This window comes from Bombina bombina, chromosome 2 (genome assembly GCF_027579735.1).
Source record: "Bombina bombina isolate aBomBom1 chromosome 2, aBomBom1.pri, whole genome shotgun sequence".
NCBI lineage: Eukaryota > Metazoa > Chordata > Amphibia > Anura > Bombinatoridae > Bombina > Bombina bombina.
Genome location: NC_069500.1, coordinates 1,225,461,198 through 1,225,486,166, shown reverse-complemented (window position 1 = coordinate 1,225,486,166; position 24,969 = coordinate 1,225,461,198). Strand labels below are relative to the sequence as shown.

At 40.6% G+C, this 24,969-nt stretch overlaps 1 protein-coding gene across 1 annotated transcript in view; it reads left to right on the top strand.

Annotated features, from left to right (window-relative positions):
- Positions 1-24,969, top strand: part of DCUN1D4 (defective in cullin neddylation 1 domain containing 4) — a gene marked incomplete in the record, with an annotated part of 616,246 nt that overhangs the window by 445,546 nt on the left and 145,731 nt on the right. The window contains 2 exon segments of the mRNA XM_053703976.1: positions 15,572-15,674; positions 15,758-15,816. Of these exon segments, the coding sequence (XP_053559951.1) occupies positions 15,572-15,674; positions 15,758-15,813 (159 nt within the window).

Here is a 24,969-nt window from a genome sequence, read left to right as displayed (position 1 = left end):
AGAGGCGCTGGTTCTAAGGGATCTCCAAAGGATTTTTTTCTACGTTTCACAATTTTCCCAGAAGAATTCTGTCTGTATCTGTGTTCAAAAAATATCACATTGGCATAGTATGTCTGAGCACCTTAATACATAAGTGCAGTATACTCACAGAATATCAGATAAACGGCTCCACAGGTGATTTGACAATCTTCCCAAAAAGGGGTTCTGTCTGTATCTGTGTTCAAAGAATATCACATTGACATAATATGTCTGTGCACCTTAATATATAAGTGCAGTATACTCACAGAATGATATCAGGCAAACAGCTCCACAGGTGATATCACAAAATATAACAAGTGATTTCACAAAAAACAACGATCAGGAAAGGAAAAAAGCTGGCTTTTATTTTTTTTAAATAAAATGTTTATTTTGCTCTCATACAGAAGGCTAACTAACTCCAAAGAGCACTTGTACAAAGCGGCATTCCACTTATTCATGAAAACTTCATCATCCATCCCAAAAGCTGGTATTTTAAAAACTCTAAGCACTCTAGGTACAATGCTTTCATTCAAATATCTGCTTAGGAAGGTTACTTCCCACCATTTCTTTGCCTCCTTGGTTAATAACTTTTGAAGCCTAGCGATGGTGGCTTCCCATTCAGAATCTTTTGTATCAGATTTGCTAAAAGTATTTAAATATTTTGATTGTCTCGCTTCCCTCCAATCATTCAACGTATTACTATCATTTGATACATTACTATCCATTTTGTATAAGATATATATATATATACACAGAACAAAAAAAAAAAAAAAGCGTATACAATAGGATAGTTACTTCCCTTTAGTTAGAACCGCTGTCTTCCAAACAGTCTCTCTCAAAGCTGTACAAACGATGTATATTGGCAGATAGAGGTGCTGGTTCTAAGGGATTTCCAAAGGATTTTTCTCCATGTTTCACAATTTTCCCAGAAGAATTCTGTCTGTATCTGTGTTCAAAGAATATAACATTGGCATAGTGTGTCTGAGCACCTTAATACATAAGTGCAGTGTACTCATAGAATAATATCAGACAAACGGCTCCACAGGTGATTTCACAATCTTCCCAAAAAGGGGTTCTGTCTGTATCTGTGTTCAAAGAATATCACATTGACATAGTATGTCTGTGCACCTTAATATATAAGTGCAGTATACTCACAGAATATTAGGCAAACAGCTCCACAGGTGATATCACAAAAAAATAGCAGGTGATTTCACAAAAAAACAGCAGGTGATTTCACAAAAAAACAACGATCAGGAAAGGAAAAAAGCTGGCTTTTATTTTTTATTTTTTTTTAAATAAAATGTTTATTTTTCTCTCATACAGAAGGCTAACTAACTCCAAAGAGCACTTGTGCAAAGCGGCATTCCACTTATTTATGAAAACTTCATCATCGATCCCAAAAGCTGGTATTTTAAAGACTCTAAGCCCCCTAGGTACAATGCTTTCATTCAAATATCTGCTTAGGATATTTTTTTAGCAAATCTGATACAAAAGATTCTGAATGGGAAGCCACCATCGCTAGGCTTCAAAAGTTATATACCAAGAGGGCAAAGAAATGGTGGGAAGTAACCTTCCTAAGCAGATATTTGAATGAAAGCATTGTACCTAGAGTGCTTAGAGTTTTTAAAATACAAGCTTTTGGGATGGATGATGAAGTTTTCATGAATAAGTGGAATGCCGCTTTGTACAAGTGCTCTTTGGAGTTAGTTAGCCTTCTGTATGAGAGCAAAATAAACATTTTATTTAAAAAAAATAAAAAATAAAAGCCAGCTTTTTTCCTTTCCTGATCGTTGTTTTTTGTGAAATCACCTGCTGTTTTTTGTGATATCACCTGTGGAGCTGTTTGCCTGATATCATTCTGTGAGTATACTGCACTTATATATTAAGGTGCACAGACATACTATGTCAATGTGATATTCTTTGAACACAGATACAGATAGAACCCCTTTTTGGGAAGATTGTGAAATCGCCTGTGGAGCCGTTTGTCTGATATTATTCTGTGAGTATACTGCACTTATGTATTAAGGTGCTCAGACATACTATGCCAATGTGATATTCTTTGAACACAGATACAGACAGAATTCTTCTGGGAAAATTGTGAAACATAGAGAAAAATCCTTTGGAGATCCCTTAGAACCAGCGCCTCTATCTGCCAATATACAAGAATAAATTATGTTTTTGTAGTTTTCGAACCATTTTAATGCTACGGATCATTTAATGGTGGAATGTAACCCTTTTGTGTTTTGTGACAGAAAATCCAGTGTTCTATGTGTCTCTTCCTCACATGAGCATAATAATCCTCAGTTTATGGAGTTTTTACTCCTATAGAGTGTTGATCCTTGGAGCGTCGATCAGAGCACTATCTCAATTCGGCCATCTCTGCTCCCGGCCGGCTCCGGCCCCCCCCCCCAGCAATTTTTTTAAAATGTGTTTTTTAAGGTGGCATTAGTAAATGTTTTTTTTTTAAAAAAATCTTTTCCATACCTTTTTTAAAGCTGGTTTATTCAAAAGGGGGATCAAATTAATACTTAATTGCATATTTTTTATTTTTTGCCATAATGTCACAGCCCCAACCTGTCCCTGAAGTTACCATAGAAACTGAGCTGGCTGAACTCCTTTCTACCAAAGCTAAGTGTGCTTATTGTAAAACAACTGAAGTAGCTTCTTCAGTTCATTTATGTGACTCATGTTTAGACTTTTTATCGTATACCGATCAATCTAATGATGTTTTCTTCTTAAACGGGAAGTGTCCACAGATGCATTAATTATTTTTGGGAATTCAGAACCTGGCCACCAGGAGGAGGGAAAGACACCCCAGCCAAAGGCTTAAATACCTCCCACACTTCCCTCATCCCCCAGTAATTCTTTGCCTTTCGTCACAGGAGGTTGGCAGAGAAGTGTCAGAAGATTGAAAGATAGTCTCTTATGGAGGGTAGTACTCTTCGAAATGGGACTCGAGTTTTAAGTAATCCTGTCAGCCTCTCAGTGAGGGCATGGGTGAAAGTTAGAGCTAGGAGATGCAGGGAGTGTCGTCTCTGCGAAACCATCCCGACTCATGTTAACAGCTCCTTGGCAATCGGCGTTGACGAAGTTTCGCTGCCTGCCTTTCTTCACTCAAGTCCATGTCAGAAGCGCTGCTACTATCTGTCACACTTGAAGGGCCGTGCTCCTGTTGCACAGCGTGGATTCCGGTAAGATCGTTTCTTCTCTGGAACTGATACTTGCGATTTTATGGTTGCGTGAGCACTTTCTCGTAAGTTGCGCAGTACTATATAATGACATAGTTATGTTTATAGTTATGTTTATAGTTTATCGACCCCTTCGGAGGGTTAGATTTTTCTTGGACCTTTGACGGTTTTGGAGTGTTCTCGTACCGGGCGGGTACTGGTCAGGCGCTAGCTGCTGTTTCTTACGGTTCATGTCACCCACGTGGTGCCTGTGTGCTGGTATCTTGTCGGGTGTTGGTTGTTCACTTTGGTTATTGTTTGTTTGTTCTTGTTACCATTACTAGACGTCGGGACATCGGTCCTCCTCCTGTTCCGCCTGTTGAGGGGGTTCCGGACTCCGAGCCTACTGAGGCACCACGTGGAAGGCCTTTTGGCCTGGGAACCGAAGTTCCTCCATTTCCCATGGGTTTGGAGGTTTGGATTACCTCTGGGCGTACCAGATGGATGACGATTTTCGTTTTCACTTTTGGTATCTTCCGGATGTCTAATTTTCTTTTGTGGCCTAGTCGCGGTACCTTTCGTAGGTTGCTGGCGCTACTTGCTGCCTTTTCTGGGTGGTCATCTGTGTCTTACTTACGATTCCCTTTTTAGTAGGTTGCACGCTCTCTAGGGAGAGCAGGGTTTGGGGTTACTCCCTGTTGTTTCTCCCCCGGCATCTCCTGGTTGACTGGTCTGCAGGGAGTTGTGAGGCTCCCACCTTTTCTTTCATGTAATTAGCAAGAGTCCATGAGCTAGTGACGTATGGGATATACATTCCTACCAGGAGGGGCAAAGTTTCCCAAACCTTAAAATGCCTATAAATACACCCCTCACCACACCCACAATTCAGTTTTACAAACTTTGCCTCCGATGGAGGTGGTGAAGTAAGTTTGTGCTAGATTCTACGTTGATATGCGCTCCGCAGCAAGTTGGAGCCCGGTTTTCCTCTCAGCGTGCAGTGAATGTCAGAGGGATGTGAGGAGAGTATTGCCTATTTGAATGCAGTGATCTCCTTCTACGGGGTCTATTTCATAGGTTCTCTGTTATCGGTCGTAGAGATTCATCTCTTACCTCCCTTTTCAGATCGACGATATACTCTTATATATACCATTACCTCTGCTGATTCTCGTTTCAGTACTGGTTTGGCTTTCTACAAACATGTAGATGAGTGTCCTGGGGTAAGTAAATCTTATTTTCTGTGACACTCTAAGCTATGGTTGGGCACTTTGTTTATAAAGTTCTAAATATATGTATTCAAACATTTATTTGCCTTGACTCAGAATGTTCAACATTCCTTATTTTTCAGACAGTCAGTTTCATATTTGGGATAAATGCATTTGTTTCAATCATTTTTTCTTACCTTAAAAAATTTGACTTTTTCCCTGTGGGCTGTTAGGCTCGCGGGGGCTGAAAATGCTTCATTTTATTGCGTCATTTTTGGCGCAGACTTTTTTGGCGCAAAAATGTTTTTCTGTTTCCGGCGTCATACGTGTCGCCGGAAGTTGCGTCATTTTTTGACGTTTTTTTGCGTCAAAAATGTCGGCGTTCCGGATGTGGCGTCATTTTTGGCGCCAAAAGCATTTAGGCGCCAAATAATGTGGGCGTCTTTTTTGGCGCTAAAAAATATGGGCGTCACTTTTGTCTCCACATTATTTAAGTCACATTATTTATTGCTTCTGGTTGCTAGAAGCTTGTTCACTGGCATTTTTTTCCCATTCCTGAAACTGTCATTTAAGGAATTTGATCAATTTTGCTTTATATGTTGTTTTTTTCTTTTACATATTGCAAGATGTTCCACGTTGCAACTGAGTCAGAAGATACTTCAGGAAAATCACTGCCCAGTGCTGGAGCTACCAAGCTAAGTGTATCTGCTATAAACTTTTGGTATCTGTTTCTCCAGCTGTTTGTATTGCATGTCATGTCAAACTTATTAATGCAGATAAAATTTCCTTTAGTACTGTTACATTACCTGTTGCTGTTCCGTCAACATCTAATTTTCAGAGTGTTCCTGATAACATAAGAGATTTTATTTTTTAAATCCATTAAGAAGGCTATGTCTGTTATTTCTCCTTCTAGTATACATAAAAGTCTTTTAAAACTTCTCTTTTTTCAGATGAATTTTTAAATGAACATCATCATTCTGATACTGATAATGGTTCTTCTGGTTCAGAGGTTTCTGTCTCAGAGGTTGATGCTGATAAATCTTTGTATTTGTTCAAGATGGAATTTATTCGTTCTTTACTTAAAGAAGTATTATTTGCATTAGAAATAGAGGATTCTGGTCCTCTTGATACTAAATGTAAACGTTTAAATAAGGTTTTTAAATCTCCTGTAGTTATTCCAGAAGTGTTTTATCTCCCTGATGCTATTTCTGAAGTAATTTCCAGGGAATGGAATAATTTGGGTAATTTATTTACTCCTTCTAGACGTTTAAGCAATTATATCCTGTGCCATCTGACAGATTAGAGTTTTTTGGGACAAAAATCCCTAAGGTTATGGGGCTGTCTCTACTCCTGCTAATGTACTACTATTCCTACGGCAGATAGTACTTCATTTAAGGATCCTTTAGATAGGAAAATTGAATCCTTTCTAAGAAAAGCTTACTTATGTTCAGGTAATCTTCTTAGACCTGCTATATTTTTAGCGGATGTTGCTGCAGCTTCGACTTTTTGGTTAGAAGCTTTAGCGCAACAAGTAACAGATCATAATTTTATAGCATTATTATTATTCTATAACATGCTAATAATTTTATTGGTGATACCATCTTTTGATATCATTAGAGTTGATGTCAGGTATATGTCTCTAGCTATTTTAGCTAGAAAAGCTTTATGGATTAAACTTGGAATGCTGATATGTCTTCTAAGTCAACTTTGCTTTCCCTTTCTTTCCAGGGTAAATAATCATTTTCGTTCCTTTCCTCACAACAAGGAACAAAAGCCTGATCCTTCATCCTCAGGAGCGGTATCAGTTTGGAAACTATTTCCAGTTTGGAATATATCCAAGCCTTATTGAAACCTATAGCCAGCTCCTAAGTACCTATGAAGGTGCGGCCCTTATTCCAGCTCAGCTGGTATGGGGCAGATTACGTTTTCTTCAAAGAAATTTGGATCAATTCAGTTCTCAATCTCTGGTTTCAGAACATTGTTTCAGAAAGGTACAGAATTGGCTTCAAGTTAAGGCCTCCTGCTAAGAGATTTTTTTCTTTCCTGTGTCCCAGTTAACACAGCAAAGGCTCAGCATTTCTGAAATGTGTTTCAGATCTAGAGTTGGCTGGAGTATTTATGCCAGTTCCAGTTCTGGAACAGGGGCTGGGGTTTTATTTTATCTCTCCATTGTACCAAAGAAGGTCAATTCCTTCAGACCAGTTCCGGATCTATCATTATTGAATCGTTATGTTAGGATACCAACATTCAAGATGGTTACTGTAGGACTATCCTGCCTTTTGTTTAGCAAGGGCATTATATGTCTACAATAGATTTACAGGATGTGTATCTGCATATTCCGATTCATCCAGATCACTTTTAGTGTCTGAGATTCTCTTTTTAGACAAGCATTACCAGTTTTTTGGCTCTACCGTTTGGCCTAGCCTCAGTTCCAAGAATTTTTTTCAAAGGTTCTCGGTGCCCTTCTTTCTGTAATCAGAGAACAGGGTTTTGGTATTTCCTTATTTGGACGATATCTTGGTACTTGCTCAGTCTTCTCATTTTGAAGAATCTCATACGAATCGACTTGTGTTGTTTCTTCAAGTTCATGGTTGGAGGATCAATTTACCAATCAATTCATTGATTCCTCAGACAAGGGTAACCTTTTTAGGTTTCTAGATAGATTCAGTGTCTATGACTCTGTCCTTGTCAGACAAGAGAAGTTTAACATTGATATCAGCTTGTCAAAACCTTCAGTCACAATCATTCCCTTTGGTAGCCTTATGCATGGAAATGTTGGGTCTTAGGACTGCCGCATCAGATGCGATCTCCTTTGCTCGTTTTCACATGCGACCTCTTCAGCTCTGTATGCTGAACCAATGGTGCAGGGATTACTCAAAGATATCTCAATTAATATCTTTAAACCGATTTTACGACACTCTCTGACATGGTGGACAGATCACCATCGTTTAGTTCAGGGGGCTTCTTGTTCTTCCGACCTGGACTATAATCTCAACAGATGCAAGTCTTACAGGTTGGGGAGCTGTGTGGGGGTATCTGACGGCACAAGGGGTTTGGGAATCTCAGGAGGTGAGATTTCCGATCAATATTTTGGAACTCCGTGCAATTTTCAGAGCTCTTCAGTCTTGGCCTCTTCTCAAGAGAGAGTTGTTCATTTGTTTTCAGATAGACAATGTCACAACTGTGGCATACATCAATCATCAAGGAGGGACTCACAGTCCTCTGGCTATGAAAGAAGTATCTCGAATTTTGGTTTGGGCGGAATCCAGCTCCTGTCTAATCTCTGCGGTTCATATCCCAGGTATGGACAATTGGAAAGCGGATTATCTCAGTCGCCAAACGTTGCATCCGGGCGAATGGTCTCTTCACCCAGAGGTATTTCTTCAGATTATTCAAATGTGGGAACTTCCAGAAATAGATCTGATGGCTTCTCATCTAAACAAGAAACTTCCCAGGTATCTGTCCAGATCCCGGGATCCTCAGGCGGAGGCAGTGGATGCATTATCACTTCCTTGGAAGTATCATCCTGCCTATATCTTTCCGCCTCTAGTTCTTCTTCCAAGAGTAATCTCCAAGATTCTGAAGGAATGCTCGTTTGTTCTGCTGGTAGCTCCGGCATGGCCTCACAGGTTTTGGTATGCGGATCTTGTCCGGATGGCCTCTTGCCAACCGTGGACTCTTCCGTTAAGACCAGACCTTCTGTCTCAAGGTCCTTTTTTCCATCAGGATCTGAAATCCTTAAATTTAAAGGTATGGAGATTGAACGCTTGATTCTTGGTCAAAGAGGTTTCTCTGACTCTGTGATTAATACTATGTTTCAGGCTCGTAAATCTGTATCCAGAGAGATATATTATAGAGTCTGGAAGACTTATATTTCTTGGTGTCTTTCTCATCATTTTTCTTGGCATTCTTTTAGAATACCGAGAATATTACAGTTTCTTCAGGATGGTTTAGATAAGGGTTTGTCCGCAAGTTCCTTGAAAGGACAAATCTCTGCTCTTTCTGTTCTTTTTCACAGAAAGATTGCTATTCTTCCTGATATTCATTGTTTTGTACAAGCTTTGGTTCATATAAAGCCTGTCATTAAGTCAATTTCTCCTCCTTGGAGTTTGAATTTGGTTCTGGGGGCTCTTCAAGCTCCTCCATTTGAACCTATGCATTCATTGGACATTAAATTACTTTCTTGGAAAGTTTTGTTCCTTTTGGCCATCTCTTCTGCCAGAAGAGTTTCTGAATTATCTGCTCTTTCTTGTGAGTCTCCTTTTCTGATTTTTCATCAGGATAAGGCGGTGTTGCGAACTTCTTTTGAATTTTTACCTAAGTTGTGAATTCCAACAACATTAGTAGAGACATTGTGGTTCCTTCATTATGTCCTAATCCTAAGAATTCTAAGGAGAAATCGTTGCATTCTTTGGATATTGTTAGAGCTTTGAAATATTATGTTGAAGCTACTAAGTCTTTCCGAAAGACTTCTAGTTTATTTGTTATCTTTTCCGGTTCTAGAAAGGCCAGAAAACTTCTGCCATTTCTTTGGCATCTTGGTTGAAATCTTTAATTCATCTTGCCTATGTTGAGTCGGGTAAAACTCCGCCTCAGAGGATTACAGCTCATTCTACTAGGTCAGTTTCTACTTCCTGGGCGTTTAGGAATGAAGCTTCGGTTGATCAGATTTGCAAAGCGACAACTTGGTCCTCTTTGCATACTTTTACCAAATTCTACCATTTTGATGTATTTTCTTCTTCTGAAGCAGTTTTTGGTAGAAAAGTACTTCAGGCAGCGGTTTCAGTTTGAATCTTCTGCTTATGTTTTTCATTAAACTTTATTTTGGATGTGGATTATTTTCAGCAGGAATTGGCTGTCTTTATTTTATCCCTCCCTCTCTAGTGACTCTTGTGTGGAAAGATCCACATCTTGGGTAGTCATTATCCCATACGTCACTAGCTCATGGACTCTTGCTAATTACATGAAAGAAAACATAATTTATGTAAGAACTTACCTGATAAATTCATTTCTTTCATATTAGCAAGAGTCCATGAGGCCCGCCCTTTTTTGTGGTGGTTATGATTTTTTTGTATAAAGCACAATTATTTCAATTCCTTATTTTATATGCTTTCGCACTTTTTTCTTATCACCCCACTTCTTGGCTATTCGTTAAACTGAATTGTGGGTGTGGTGAGGGGTGTATTTATAGGCATTTTAAGGTTTGGGAAACTTTGCCCCTCCTGGTAGGAATGTATATCCCATACGTCACTAGCTCATGGACTCTTGCTAATATGAAAGAAATGAATTTATCAGGTAAGTTCTTACATAAATTATGTTTTTTCCTGTTCTGTGTAATCCTGTGACCTTAGCGGGGGGATGTTCCCCTTCAACTCTCTTAGAGATCTAGCCTTTGGGGTTTGCAAGCAGAGGTCTTGGTTTCGGATGCTCCCCCGGGTACTGGTTGCCCTTTTCTTAGGCCTGTTAAGATGTCTTTCTAGGCTCTCTGGTCTCAACCGATTTTAAGCATCCAATGTCCAGGGACATTGGGATGTGGGATGCACTGCCCAGGGTGCTCTTCTCCGTATGAGGTGACTTGCCAGTTCCTCAGGGGGTTTGATCTTCGACCGGTCTCGGGTTCTTGGGATCTAAATTTTGACCATGTCTCTTGTCTGAGAGTTTGTAGTCAGGACCTGAATTGGTCCTGGCTGGTTCGGTTTCAAACCTTTAGGTTTGAAGTCATCCCCTTCTTCCTTCTGGTATCTACCTGAAGGTTAGCTTGCGGTCTTCCAGTGGGATCTGTCAGTGGTCATCAGGGGCAGTTATTGCACCTTGATGTGGGATTGTGGTTGTCTGTTCCACTGAGCTGTCGGTATGACCGAATGGTCTCTTATCACTTGGTTTCACCGTTCTTTCATCCCTTCTCCATGCCTATTGCTTGTGGTAGCAAGCGTGATTTAAATTATGGTCAAAGTTGTTCCCCATGGGGTCATTGCCTTTTAGGCCCCTCCCTTTTCTTGTGAGGTGTGGTCCCAAGAATTTTATATTCTTTGTTTCGGATGTTGCCAATCCTTTTGGACTGGGTCAGTTTCCTCGAGTGGTGGTCGGGATCTGACTGCTCTGAGTCTTGACCGTGTACTTCCTGTTGATGCAGGTCTAGGTAGCCTAAGGGATCTCTACCCTGCCTAGTAGATGAAGGCTTGGAGTTTGAGTCCTGCTGTGGCAGCTTTCTAATCTGGTCTCCTGCTTTCTGTGGGGGGTTCACAGTGTTTCATCTCTCCACTGATTTCTTATGCTGCTGGTTGGATGTTCTTCTAGGGAGTTGCTGTCGATATTTTCGACATTCTCTATGGGTTGATGTCCCACGTTGGCTCAGGGTCAGCCTTGCTGCCTTGCGGCTGGAGCTCAGAGGTGTCTGTGTGTTTTCACAAGATAGCCTTTTTTCTGATAGGATATTGAGTTTCTATCCTTGTCTACGGGCTCTTACTTTCTTCAGCTCCTTATGGGTTTCTTCCTATGTTGTCTACTTTTAGCGTTTGTGTTTGCTAAACTTGGTAAAGTGAGGAGGTAGACCTTGGTTCTTTCCCGTGATCGCCTTTTCATAGGTGTGGAGTTGATCCCTGGTCCTTGTCCTTCTAGGGAGTCCTTCCCTCTGTGGTAGTCTTTAGCAACCTTGGGTTTGCTTACTCGTTTTGAGATTGTTTACCATAGTTGGTGATCCTTTTGGATACCTTAGGTCCTTCGTTTCCCCTTCAAGGGTAGGGCTAAGTCTCTTTCTTCGGGGTGGCGGAACTTGGTTCATCAGGTTTTTTTTTGTGCTCAATGGATTCTAGAGATTCTGAGTCGTCTCTAGGACGGCCTTGCAGGTGTTTAACTGATGGGCAGTTACTTGGTCTTTCAGGTTTTTCACCCCTTGTGTCTATTTTTTTTTTATCGGTGTTGGGTAATTTCAGGCTGTGGTGCCCTTCGAAGGGGCCGCCTTCTGTGCCCGCCCTTGGTTTGAATTCAGTGTCCTCTATAGCTTGGCTATTGTTTTCCCCAAAAGTAATGAATGCAGCTTTGGACTCTTTCCGTTTAAGAAGAAAAACTTAAATTATGCTTACCTGATCATTTTCTTTTCTTCTGACGGGAAGAGTCCACAGCTCCCCGCCCGTGTTTTTTCTATGGGGCGGACGTATTTTAGTTTTTATTCTTCTGGCACCTTTTTCACCTGGTATTTCTGCTACTGTTTCTTGTTCCCTTGGCAGAATGACTGGGGGATGAGCAAAGTGGGGGAGGTATTTATGCCTTTGGCTGGGGTGCCTTTGCCTCCTCCTGGTGGCCAGGTTCTGAATTCCCAAAAGTAATTAATGCAGCTGTGGACTCTTCCCGTCAGAAGAAAAGAAAATTATCAGGTAAGCATAATTTTAAGTTTTCTATGTGTACACATGCACCAACTGTTTCTTCAATGCAGATGGCGTACCCCCAGCAATGAAAAAAATTACTGCTGCTGCCATTGAAAAGGCTCTGACTGTACTTCTACCTTCAAATAAATGTAAGAGGTCAGTTCTGGTATTACCTTTTACTAGTAATATTAGTACTGATCAACAAAATACTGAAATATATTCGAATTATGAGGATTCCTCGAACAGTGAGGCTCCCTCATCGGTCATAGATCCTGATAATCCTTCCTTGTTATTTAAAATTGAACATACTCTTTTGAAGGAAGTCTTAGTCACTTTAGGAATTGAAGAAGCTAAATCTTCTGATGATAAACCCTGTAATCGTTTAACTCCGTATATAAAATGTCATAGTAAGTCAATCTACCTGAGATTTTCCCTATACCTGATGCTTTCTCTGATATGATTGCTAAGGAATGGTCTAAGCCAGGTGTCACATTTAACCCTTCTTCAATGTTTTAACAGCTATATCCGTTACCTGCTGCTAGCTTAGAGTTATGGGAAACAGTTCCCATACATATATATAGCTATATACTTAAATCAGCTATATCTATTGCTGACGTGGCTGCTGCTTCTATTTTCTTTTTAACCAGTCTTGTACACCAATTTTTCACTGACCCTAAATATTCGAATCAATTGTATGTATTTAAAAATGCAAATAAGTTCCAGGGCAGCGGGTTGACTTAAAATTGTGTACAGCTTGTGTCGGGTAGGACCTGTGTGTTCCGTAAATCCTTGATGCGTTTCTTCTGTTTACGAACAGAAGAAACGCATTGAGGATTTACGGAACACACAGGTCCTACACGACACAAGCTGTACACAATTTTAAGTCAACCCGCTGCCCTGGAACTTATAAGGCGCTATTATACGCTGTTATTACAGGCTGAAACAAGCAGACACAGACTGTAACACATCGTGCTTGATGTCAAGGATCTGTGGTGATTTACTTCTGTGCTCATTTTTAGTTATTATCTTGTACGTTTGTTTTTACTTGCGCTATATTGTTATTAAAACTTTTACTCTTAGAGTGGGCTTGCGCTCTTTTCTTCCTTTTTGTCTTATCAGCTCTCCTTGGGAGGTAAACCACAGTTTTCCCCGAGTTATTGGAGCAGCACCGACTGACTTCACAATTTGAGACTTTTTGCTGGATCCATCATTACCGACACCTAACGTGGAAAGATATACTGGACAGCATACCTTACCCAGGAACTCACAAACACTCAGGTGTGACTGTTCTATGATCTGGTTTACAACACTTGTGACCAGTTATTTCACAATTGGTGATCTTATTTGTCATTTGTATTTTTAGGCACGGTCTTGTATTCACATAAATATACCTTTCTATTATTGTATTATTATTTTATACAGTAATCGGGAAGCGCAGCTTATACTGTCTTTCTTTAGAATTTGAGATAATAGAGGGATCTCAAATCCTTTCTTGGGCAGAAACCAATTCCTGCCTCATCTCTGTGATTCACATGCCAAGTGTAGACAACTGGAAGGCAGATTACCTCAGTCGTCAGTCCCTACATCTAGGAGAGTGGTCTCTCCATCAAGATGTGTTATATCTGATTGTATAACTATGGGGCCTGCCAGAAATAGTTCTGATGGCTTCTCGTTTAAACAACAAACTTCCCAGGTACCTTGCGAGGTCAAGCGATCCTCAAGCAGAGGTGTTGGATGCTCTAGCAGTTCCCTGGTTTTACCAGCCTGCTTTTCTATGCCCCCCTCTGGTCCTGCTTCCCAGAGTGATTTACAAAATAAAAATGGAGCTATCACTTGTAATCCTGATAGCCCCAGCATGGCCTCACAGGATTTGGTATGCAGATCTTGTCCGAATGTCAAGTAGCCTGCCGTTACCTCTTCCTCTAAATCCAGACCTTCTGTCTCAAGGTCCCTTTTTTCCATCCAGATCTTAAGTCTCTTAAAGGGACACTGAACCCACTTTTTTTAATTTGTGATTCATATAGAGCATGCAATTTTAAGCAGCTTTCTAATTTACTCCTATAATCAAAATTTCTTGGTATCTTTATTTGAACAGCAAGAATGTAAGTTTAGATGCCGGCCCATTTTTGGTGAACAACCTGGGTTGTTCTTGCTGATAAACAAGCCCTGTCTGGAGTTCTGAACCAAAAAAATAGCTTAGATACCTTTTTTTCAAATAAAGATAGCAAGAGAACAAAGAAAAATTGCTAATAAGAGTAAATTAAAAAGTTTCTTAAAACTGCATGCTCTATCTGAATCACGAAAGAAAAAAATTGGGTTCACTGTCCCTTTAACTTGACGGCATAGAAACTGAATGCTTAGTTCTCAGTCATAGAGGATTCTCTGACTCTGTGATTAAGACTGATTCAAGCCTGTTTCTAGAAAAGATCTATCACAAGGTTTGGAAAACTTATATTTCATGATGTTCTTTCCATGATTACTCCTGGCATTCCTTTAGCATTCCTTCAGGATGGTTTAGATAAGGGTGTATCTGCCAGTACTTTGAAAGGACAAATTTCTGCCCCTTTTGAATTGTTTCAAAGGAAAATTGGTTATCTTCCTGATTTTTTTTGAGCCTATGCATACATTGACATTAAACTTCTTTCTTGGAAAGTGTTGTTTCTTTTGGCTTTCCTTTCTGCTAAAAGAGTTTCTGAATTGGCTGCTCTTTCCTGTGAGTTGTTTTGCGATCTACTTTTCAATTTTTACCTAAAGTTGTTAAAATCACACATCATTAATAGGAAAATTATTGTTCCCTTCTCGTATCCTAATCCTAAAAATGCTATCTAAAAAATGTCATTCTTTGGATGTTGTTAGAACATTAAAATATTATGTTGATGCTACTAAGGTTTTCAGACAGACTTCTAGTCTGTCTGTTCTTTTTACTGGTCCTAAGAAAGTCTAGAATGCCTTGGCTATTTCCTTAGCCTCTTGGTTGAAACTTGATTCACAAAGCTTATTTGGAGGCGGGTCGGCCACCGCTCACTCTAGATTGGTTGCCACATCTTGGGTTTTCTCTGCATACCTTTTTTTAAATGTTACCATTTTGATGTTTTTGCATCATCAGAAGCAGCTTTTTTGGTACAAAGGTCCTTCAGACAGTTGTCTCAGTTTGATAACTGTGCCTATAGTTTGAGTTTTGTCATAAGACATTATTTTGGGTTTTGGATTTAATTTCTCAGAGAAAAAAAATCTGTTTTTATTTTATCCCTCCCTTTCTTGTTACTCGTGGACTTCCACATCTTGGGTATTATATCCCATATGTAACAGCTCGTGGACTCTCGCCACCTATATGAAAGAAAGACTTACCTGATTAATTTCTTTCATGGTGGCGATAGTCCACAAAGCCCCACCCATTTGGGGTTATATTTTTATTTGAGTAAAAGCCAATAATGAGGAGCAGGAAAAAATGTAAACACCTCACCTCTTGGCTATTTATAAAACTGAGGTATGTGTGAGGTGGGCATTGTATTTATAGGCTTTTGAGGTTTGGGAAACTTTGCCTCCTCCTGGTAGGAATGTATATCCCATACATAACAGCTTGTGAACTCTCGCCACCATGAAAGGAATGAATTTATCAGATAAGTTCTTATATAAATTGTGTTTTTATATAGTACAGGGTGAATTGATTTTTCATATGACTTTTTTTTTTTTTTGTATTTTCCATACTGGGGTTGTGATAGATAGACAGACAGACATACATTACTTGCTGAGCTTATATTGTTTAGGTTTAATTGTGATAAAGTTAACATGGTTACTTTCCCCAATTTAATTTTTGCAGCAATCAAAATACAAGGTCATTAACAAGGACCAGTGGTGTAATGTGCTAGAATTTAGCCGAACAATAAACTTGGACCTCAGTAATTATGACGAGGATGGAGCTTGTGAGTACACCTTATTTCATTAAGAATTTCTGTATTTTTCTGTTTTATATTTATTTTTCTTTCTTTTTTCTTTTCTTTTACAGGGCCAGTGTTGTTGGATGAATTTGTTGAATGGTTTAAGGAGAAACAGAAGTCATAGAAGGTTTACTATGCATTGTAGCTAAACAGTCATTGTTAACACAATTTTGTCAACCATTAGCCCTAAATTACTGTTTGTATCAAAGCGCATGTTGCTTTTTTGCACAGTATCCCTTTCTTTGGGATCCCTGGTTGTTAGCTTTTTGGCAGAACATACTTTATATATTGCCTTGTTCTTCTTAAAGGCTGCTTTGCATTTTGTAATTACACTACATATTGGTGAAATTGCCAATGTCCTCAGTGTGATACTGTGTATATTGCTGTCATATTTTTTATATTCTTGTACATAAATGCATTGTTAGAGAAAATGTATGTTTACATGTATTGTAAAATGGCTTTATAGTCGCTTTTCTTTTCAAGGAACAGTACTAAAGATTAGTTTGGGCATAATTACAAGGAGTAACCCCTATGCCAATTTTAGTATCTATTTTAACTCAAGAATTGTAATTTGAAGAACTCTAATTCATAAGTAAATGCATTATCACTATGACCATATTGTTGTCCACTTTGCTTCCTGTAACAAAAGGCACCACTCTGAAATGTGTAAATATTTGTGGAAAATAAAACTGAAGTGGACTTTTTGCAAGTTTAAACATTTTAAAATTAAATCTCAATATAAATTTAGCATTAATATGGTATTTCTCTTGTAAGGTGTATCCAGTCCACGGATCATCCATTACTTGTGGGATATTCTCATTCCCAACAGGAAGCTGCAAGAGGACACCCACAGCAGAGCTGTCTATATAGCTCCTCCCCTCACTGCCATATCCAGTCATTCTCTTGCAGCTCTCAACAAGCATGGAGGTAGTAAGAGATAAGTGGTGAAATGTAGCTGTTATTTTGCTTCAATCAAGAGTTTATTATTTTTAAATAGTACCGGAGTTGTGCTATTTTGTTCCAGGCAGGAAAAAAGAAGAATCTGCCTGGGATTTCTATGATCATAGCAGGTTGTAACTAAGATCCATTGCTGTTCTCACACATGTCTGAAGAGAGAGATAACTTCAGCGGGGGAATGGCGTGCAGGTTATCCTGCTATGAGGTATGTGCAGTTAATATTTTTCTAGAAGATGTGAAGGATAGAAAATGCTGCTGATACCAAATTTATGTAAGGTAAGCCTGAATACAGTGATTTAATAGCGACTGGTATCATGCTTACTTTCTGAGGTAAAACTCTTTTATATTTACAATATAAAACGTTTGCTGGCATGTTTAAACGTTTTTATATATACTTAGGTGATAAAACTTTATTGGGGCCTAGTTTTCTCCAACATTGGTGTGTCCGGTCCATGGCGTCATCCATTACTTGTGGGAAATGTTCTCCCCCACAGGGAAAGGCAAGGAGAGCACACAGCAAGAGCTGTCCATATAGCTCCCCCTCTGGCTCCGCCCCCCTGTCATTCTCCTTGCCGCTCTGAACAAGTAGCATCTACCACGGGGATGGCGAGGAGTTTGTGGTGTTAGTTGTAGTTTTTTATTCTTCTATCAAGAGTTTGTTATTTTAAAATAGTGCTGGCTTGTACTATTTACTCTATAACAGAAAAGTGATGAAGATTTCTGTTTAAGAGGGCTATGATTTTAGCACAAGTAACTAAAATCCATTACTGTTACCACGCAGGACTGTTGAAACAAGAGAACTTCAGTTGGGGGTAATAGTTTGCAGACTCATCTGCTTCAGGTATGACTAGTCTCCTTCTAACAACACAGGCTAATGCTAGATGACAGTCATTTTTCCCCTCAGGGGAAACGGTAAGCCATTTTTCTTTCACCTCAGCAAAAAAGATAACAGGCTTCCCCTTTTTGTTTTTTATGCTGGTAGACACTGTTAGGGGCTAAATCGATTGGTTTTTATTACAATATTATACCATTTGAAATATTTTATAAGCTCACATACACTTGGGAACGTTTTTTATTGATCTGGCTTGTTTTAGACACCTAAATCTAGTCAGGAAGGCCCCTTCACTCTAGTGTGCTGAGGGAGGAAGCCTCATTTTGGCACTTCAGCTGTGCAGTTGAATTTCAAGGCAGTGCATGCAGATTCATGTGAGAGGGTCCTGTGGTTCAGAAAGTGACTCCAAAAGGCTTTTTTCTGTGAATGGTGACCCCTAAGGAAGGTAAAAAGCTGCAGCAAGGCTGTAGCTGGGATTGTGGTGTGTAAAAACAGTTAAATCCAACAATTAGCTCCGGTTTGCTTGTTTTAAGAGCTAGAGTCTCCATATTTGCTGTGCAATACTTTCTAAGCATTAAGACACATTTTTCAGAAAAATCGGATATTGCCTTCATAGTTTTTTGAACATTCAGAAATAAATGTGTCATTTTATTATTTAAAGAGACAGTAACATTTTTGTTTAAAATCGTTTTTATTGCATTGTTTGCCTGCCTAAATCTGTTTAACATGTCTGTTCCATCAGATAACCTATGTTCTGTGTGTATAGAGACAAATGTGGTTCGCCCTTCGAGTGTTTGTGATAATTGCGCCATAGCGTCCAAACAAAATCAGGACAGCTCTGTTATTTTTCATAATGTTGCCCAAGATGATTTATCTAATGAAGGTAGTGGGGATAGCTCTACATCCTCTCCTTCTGTGTCTACACCAGCTTTGCCCGCGCAGGCGACACCTAGCACGCCAGTGCTTATTTCTATGCAACAATTATCAGCAGTAGTGGATAATTCTATAGCAAATCTTTTATCCAAACTGCCAGTTTTTCAGAGAAAGCGTGATTGCTCAGTTTTAAATACAGATAAAAAGGATGAACAATCAGACGCTGACGATGCCTTATCTATTTTACCCTCACATCAATCGGAATTGGCTGTGAGGGAAGGGCTGTCTGAGGGTGAAATTTCAGACTCAGGAAAAATTTCTCAACAGGCAGAACCTGATCTAGTGGCATTTAAGTTTAAGCTAGAACATCTCCGCGCTTTGCTTAAGGAGGTATTAGCTACTCTGGATGACTGTGATTCCATGGTAGTACCAGAGAAGTTGTGCAAATTGGACAAATTTTTAGAGGTCCCAGTGAATGACAACGCTTTTCCAATACCTAAGAGGGTAGCAAACATAGTGGAAAAGGAGTGGGAGAAGCCAGGTGTACCCTTTGCCCCACCTCCTATATTTAAGAAAATGTTTCCCATAGTAGACCCTAGAAGGGACGCATGGCAAACGGTCCCGAAGGTTGAGGGAGCTGTTTCAACACTAGCAAAGCGCACAACTATTCCTATAGAGGACAGCTGCGCTTTCAAAGATCCTATGGATAAAAAATTGGAAGGATTGCTTAAAAAGATTTTTGTTCAGCAAGGGTTCATCCTTCAACCAGCTACGTGTGTTATTACTGTCACTTCAGCGGCGTCCTTTTGGTTCGAAGAACTAGAAAGGTCGCTCCAGAAAGAGACTTCCTATGAAGAAGTCATGGACAGAATTCAAGCATTAAAGTTAGCTAATTCCTTTATATTGGATGCCGCCTTTCAAATAACGAAATTGGCGGCGAAAAAAACTCAGGTTTTGCTATAGTAGCGCGGAGGGCGCTTTGGCTAAAATCCTGGTCGGCAGACGTGTCGTCCAAGACTAAGTTACTGAATATTCCTTTCAAGGGTAAGACCCTTTTTGGGCCGGAATTGAAGGAAATTATTTCAGACATCACTGGGGGTAAGGGCCATGCCCTCCCACAGGATAGGCCTTTTAAGGCTAAGAACAAGTCTAATTTTCGTTCCTTTCGCAATTTCAGGAACGGACCGGCTAATAACTCCACTGCCGCTAGACAAGAAGGTAACACGGCCCAGCCCAAACCCGCTTGGAAGCCCATGCAAGGCTGGAACAAGGGTAAACAAACCAAGAAACCTGCTGCTGCTACCAAGACAGCATGAAGGGGTAGCCCCCGATCCGGGACCGGATCTGGTAAGGGGCAGACTATCTCTCTTCGCTCAGGCTTGGGCAAGAGATGTTCTGGATCCCTGGGCACTAGAGATAGTTTCCAAGGGATACCTGTTAGAATTCAAGGGACTTCCTCCAAAGGGAAGGTTCCACCTGTCTCGCTTATCTTCAGACCAGATAAAGAAACAGGCATTCTTACATTGTGTAAGAGACCTATCAAAGATGGGAGTGATAAACCCAGTCCCCTCCGGGGAACAAGGTCTAGGGTTTTACTCAAACCTGTTTGTGGTTCCCAAAAAAGAGGGAACTTTCAGGCCAATTCTGGATTTAAAGATATTAAACAAGTTCCTCAGAGTTCCATCCTTCAAGATGGAAACCATTCGGACAATCTTACCAACAATCCAGCAGGGTCAATTTTTGACTACCGTGGATCTGAAGGATGCGTATCTGCATATCCCAATCCACAAATCTCATCATCAGTTCCTGAGGTTCGCCTTTCTGGACAAACATTACCAGTTTGTGGCTCTTCCATTCGGTTTAGCCACCGCTCCCAGAATTTTCACAAAGGTGCTAGGGTCCCTTCTAGCGGTCCTACGACCGAGGGGCATCGCTGTAGCACCTTATCTAGACGACATCCTAATCCAAGCGTCGTCTCTTTCCAAAGCGAGGGCTCATACAGACATTGTGTTGGCTTTTCTCAGATCTCACGGGTGGAAAGTGAACATAGAAAAAAGTTCACTGTCACCGTCCACAAGGGTTCCTTTTCTGGGAACAATAATAGATTCTGTGGAAATGAAGATCTTTCTCACAGACGTCAGAAAGACAAAGCTTCTAAAAGCTTGTCGAGTTCTTCACTCTATTCCTCAACCCTCCATAGCTCAATGCATGGAAGTAATAGGACTAATGGTCGCAGCAATGGATGTGGTTCCTTTTGCTCGAATTCATCTAAGACCATTACAGCTGTGCATGCTCAATCAGTGGAATGGGGACTATACAGACTTGTCTCCCCAAATTCAAGTAGACCAGGTAACCAGGGACTCACTTCTCTGGTGGTTGACCCAGGATCACCTGTCTCAGGGAATGAGTTTCCGCAGACCGGAGTGGGTCATCGTCCCGACCGACGCCAGCCTCTTAGGGTGGGGCGCGGTCTGGGACTCTCTGAAAGCTCAGGGCCTATGGTCGCGGGAAGAGTTGCTTCTCCCGATAAACATTTTGGAACTAAGAGCTATATTCAATGCGCTCCTGGCTTGGCCTCAGCTAGCGGAAGCCAGGTTCATAAGATTTCAGTCGGACAACATAACGACTGTTGCGTACATCAATCATCAGGGGGGAACAAAGAGTTCCCTAGCGATGAAGGAAGTAACCAAGATAATCCAATGGGCAGAGAATCACTCCTGCCATCTATCTGCTATTCACATCCCAGGAGTAGACAACTGGGATGCGGACTATTTGAGTCGTCAGACTTTCCATCCGGGGGAGTGGGAACTCCATCCGGAGGTCTTTGCTCAGTTAACCCAATTATGGGGCATTCCAGACATGGATCTAATGGCGTCCCGTCAGAACTTCAAGATTCCTTGCTATGGGTCCAGATCCAGGGATCCCAAGGCGACTCTAGTGGATGCATTAGTGGCGCCTTGGTCGTTCAACCTAGCATATGTATTTCCACCGTTTCCTCTCCTCCCCAGGCTCATAGCCAGGATCAAACAGGAGAAGGCCTCGGTGATTCTGATAGCTCCTGCGTGGCCACGCAGGACTTGGTATGCAGACCTGGTGAATATGTCATCGGCTCCACCATGGAAGCTACCTTTGAGACAGGACCTTCTAGTACAAGGTCCATTCGAACATCCCAATCTAGTTTCTCTGCAGCTGACTGCTTGGAAATTGAACGCTTGATTTTATCCAAGCGTGGGTTTTCAAATTCTGTGATTGATACTCTGGTCCAAGCCAGAAAACCTGTGACTAGAAGGATTTACCATAAAATATGGAAAAAATATATCTGTTGGTGTGAATCCAAAGGATTCTCCTGGAGTAAGATTAAAATTCCAAAGATTCTCTCCTTTCTCCAAGAAGGTTTGGATAAAGGATTGTCAGCTAGTTCTCTAAAAGGACAGATTTCTGCATTATCCGTCTTGTTGCACATACGACTGGCAGCTTTGCCAGATGTACAAGCTTTTGTTCAGGCTTTGGTTAGAATCAAGCCTGTTTACAGACCCATGACTCCTCCTTGGAGTCTAAATTTAGTTCTTTCAGTTCTTCAAGGGGTTCCGTTTGAACCTTTACATTCCATAGATATTAAGTTACTATCTTGGAAAGTTCTGTTTTTGGTTGCTATTTCTTCTGCTAGAAGAGTTTCTGAATTATCTGCTTTGCAGTGTGATCCACCCTATCTGGTGTTCCATTCAGATAAGGTTGTTTTGCGTACTAAGCCTGGTTTTCTTCCAAAAGTTGTTTCCAACGAGAACATCAACCAGGAAATAGTTGTTCCTTCTTTGTGTCCGAATCCAGTTTCAAAGAAGGAACGTTTATTACACAATTTAGATGTTGTTCGTGCTTTAAAGTTCTATTTAGAAGCAACAAAAGATTTTAGACAAACCTCATCCTTGTTTGTCGTTTACTCAGGTAAGAGGAGAGGTCAAAAAGCTACTGCTACCTCTCTCTCTTTCTGGCTGAAAAGCATTATCCGCTTGGCTTATGAGACTGCCGGACGGCAGCCTCCTGACCGTATCACAGCTCACTCTACTAGGGCTGTGGCTTCCACATGGGCCTATAAGAACGAGGCTTCTGTTGACTAGATCTGTAAGGCAGCGACTTGGTCTTCTCTGCACACTTTTGCCAAATTCTACAAATTTGATATTTTTGCTTCTTCGGAGGCTGTTTTTGGGAGAAAGGTTTTGCAAGCCGTGGTGCCTTCTGTTTAGGTAACCTGATTTGCTCCCTCCCTTCATCCGTGTCCTAAAGCTTTGGTATTGGTTCCCACAAGTAATGGATGACGCCGTGGACCGGACACACCAATGTTGGAGAAAACAGAATTTATGCTTACCTGATAAATTACTTTCTCCAACGGTGTGTCCGGTCCACGGCCCGCCCTGTTTTTTTTAATCAGGTTGAAAAAATTTTCTTTATACACTACAGTCACCACGGCACCCTATAGTTTCTCCTTTTTCTCCTAACCGTCGGTCGAATGACTGGGGGGCGGAGCCAGAGGGGGAGCTATATGGACAGCTCTTGCTGTGTGCTCTCCTTGCCTTTCCCTGTGGGGGAGAACATTTCCCACAAGTAATGGATGACGCCGTGGACCGGACACACCGTTGGAGAAAGTAATTTATCAGGTAAGCATAAATTCTGTTTTTTTTCCACATGGCTGGCTTAAATTTGCCTATAAACAGTTTCCTGAGGCTTTCCACTGTGTTACTATGAGTGGGAGGGGCCTAGTTTAGTGCTTTTTTGTGCATTAACTATTACAGACTGAGACATCCAGGAGTTCCCTGAATGCTACAGGACATCTCTAAAGGGCTCTTAGGCTTCCAAAAATCGTTTGGCTCCACAGCAAGGCTGTGGCAGTTTGGTGTGACTGTTAAAAAACGTCTATATCGTTTTTTTGATCCGGTTTTTGAACTAAGGGGTTAATCATCCATTTGCAAGTGGGTGCAATGCTCTGTTAGATTATTATACACACTGTAAAAATTTTGTTCGATTTACTGCCTTTTTTCACTGTTTTTCAAATTCTGACAAAATTTGTTTCTCTTAAAGGCACAGTACCGTTTTTTATATTTGCTTGTTAACTTGATTTAAAGTGTTTTCCAAGCTTGCTAGTCTCATTGCTAGTCTGTATAAACATGTCTGACATAGAGGAAACTCCTTGTTCATTATGTTTAAAAGCCATGGTGGAACCCCCTCTTAGAATGTGTACCAAATGTACCGATTTCACTTTAAGCAATAAAGATCATATTCTGTCTTTAAAAAATGTATCACCAGAGGAATCTGACGAGGGGGAAGTTATGCCGACTAACTCTCCTCACGTGTCAGATCCTTTGACTCCCGCTCAAGGGACTCACGCTCAAATGGCGCCAAGTACATCCAGGGCGCCCATAGCGTTTACTTTACAAGACATGGCGGCAGTCATGGATAATACACTGTCAGCGGTATTAGCCAGACTACCTGTATTTAGAGGAAAGCGAGATAGCTCTGGAGTTAGACGAAATACAGAGCGTACTGACGCTTTAAGAACTATGTCTGATACTGCCTCACAATATGCAGAAGCTGAAGAAGGAGAGCTTCTTTCTGTGGGTGATATTTCTGACTCAGGGAAGATGATGCAACCTGATTCTGATATTTAAGCTTGAACACCTCCGCGTGTTACTCAGGGATGTTTTAGCTGCTCTGAATGACTGTGATACAATTGCAGTGCCAGAGAAATTGTGTAGACTGGATAAATACTATGCAGTGCCGGTGCGTATTGATGTTTTTCCAATACCTAAAAGGTTTACAGAAATTATTACTAAGGAATGGGATAGACCAGGTGTGCCGTTCTCTCCCCCTCCTGTTTTTAGAAAAATGTTTCCAATAGACGCCACCACACGGGACTTATGGCAGACAGTTCCTAAGGTGGAGGGAGCCGTTTCTACTCTAGCAAAGCGTACTACTATCCCTGTCGAGGACAGTTGTGCTTTCTTAGATCCAATGGATAAAAAGTTAGAGGATTACCTTAAGAAAATGTTTATTCAACAAGGTTTTATCCTACAGCCCCTTGCATGCATTGCGCCTGTCACTGCTGCTGCGGCGTTCTGGTTTGAGTCTCTGGAAGAGGCTTTACAGGTAGCGACTCCATTGGATGAAATACTTGACAAGCTTAGAGCACTTAAGCTAGCCAATTCTTTTGTTTCTGATGCCATTGTTTAGGGATGCACCGAAATGAAAATTCTAGACCGAAACCGAAAATACAGGATGCCCTTAACCGAAACCGAAAATGACTTTTTCCACCAAATTATTTTAAAAGTTTTTTTTCTATAATTTTATTATTAATATAAGACTTTTTATTTTATATATATATATATTATATATATAATATATTTTATATATATATATATATATATATACACACACACATACTTTTGAACATTTGACACAATCCTAAATCAGCAGGCAGCATGGGGTTAAGAATTAAGACATGGTACTGAGGCACACAGAGGAATGCAGGAGATGGTATTGCAAGTGTACTGCTTGTGGATTGTAGCCCAAACAATTACAGTTCTGTCAGTGTGCAAACGGCTCCTACATGTTTATATTCACTCTTAT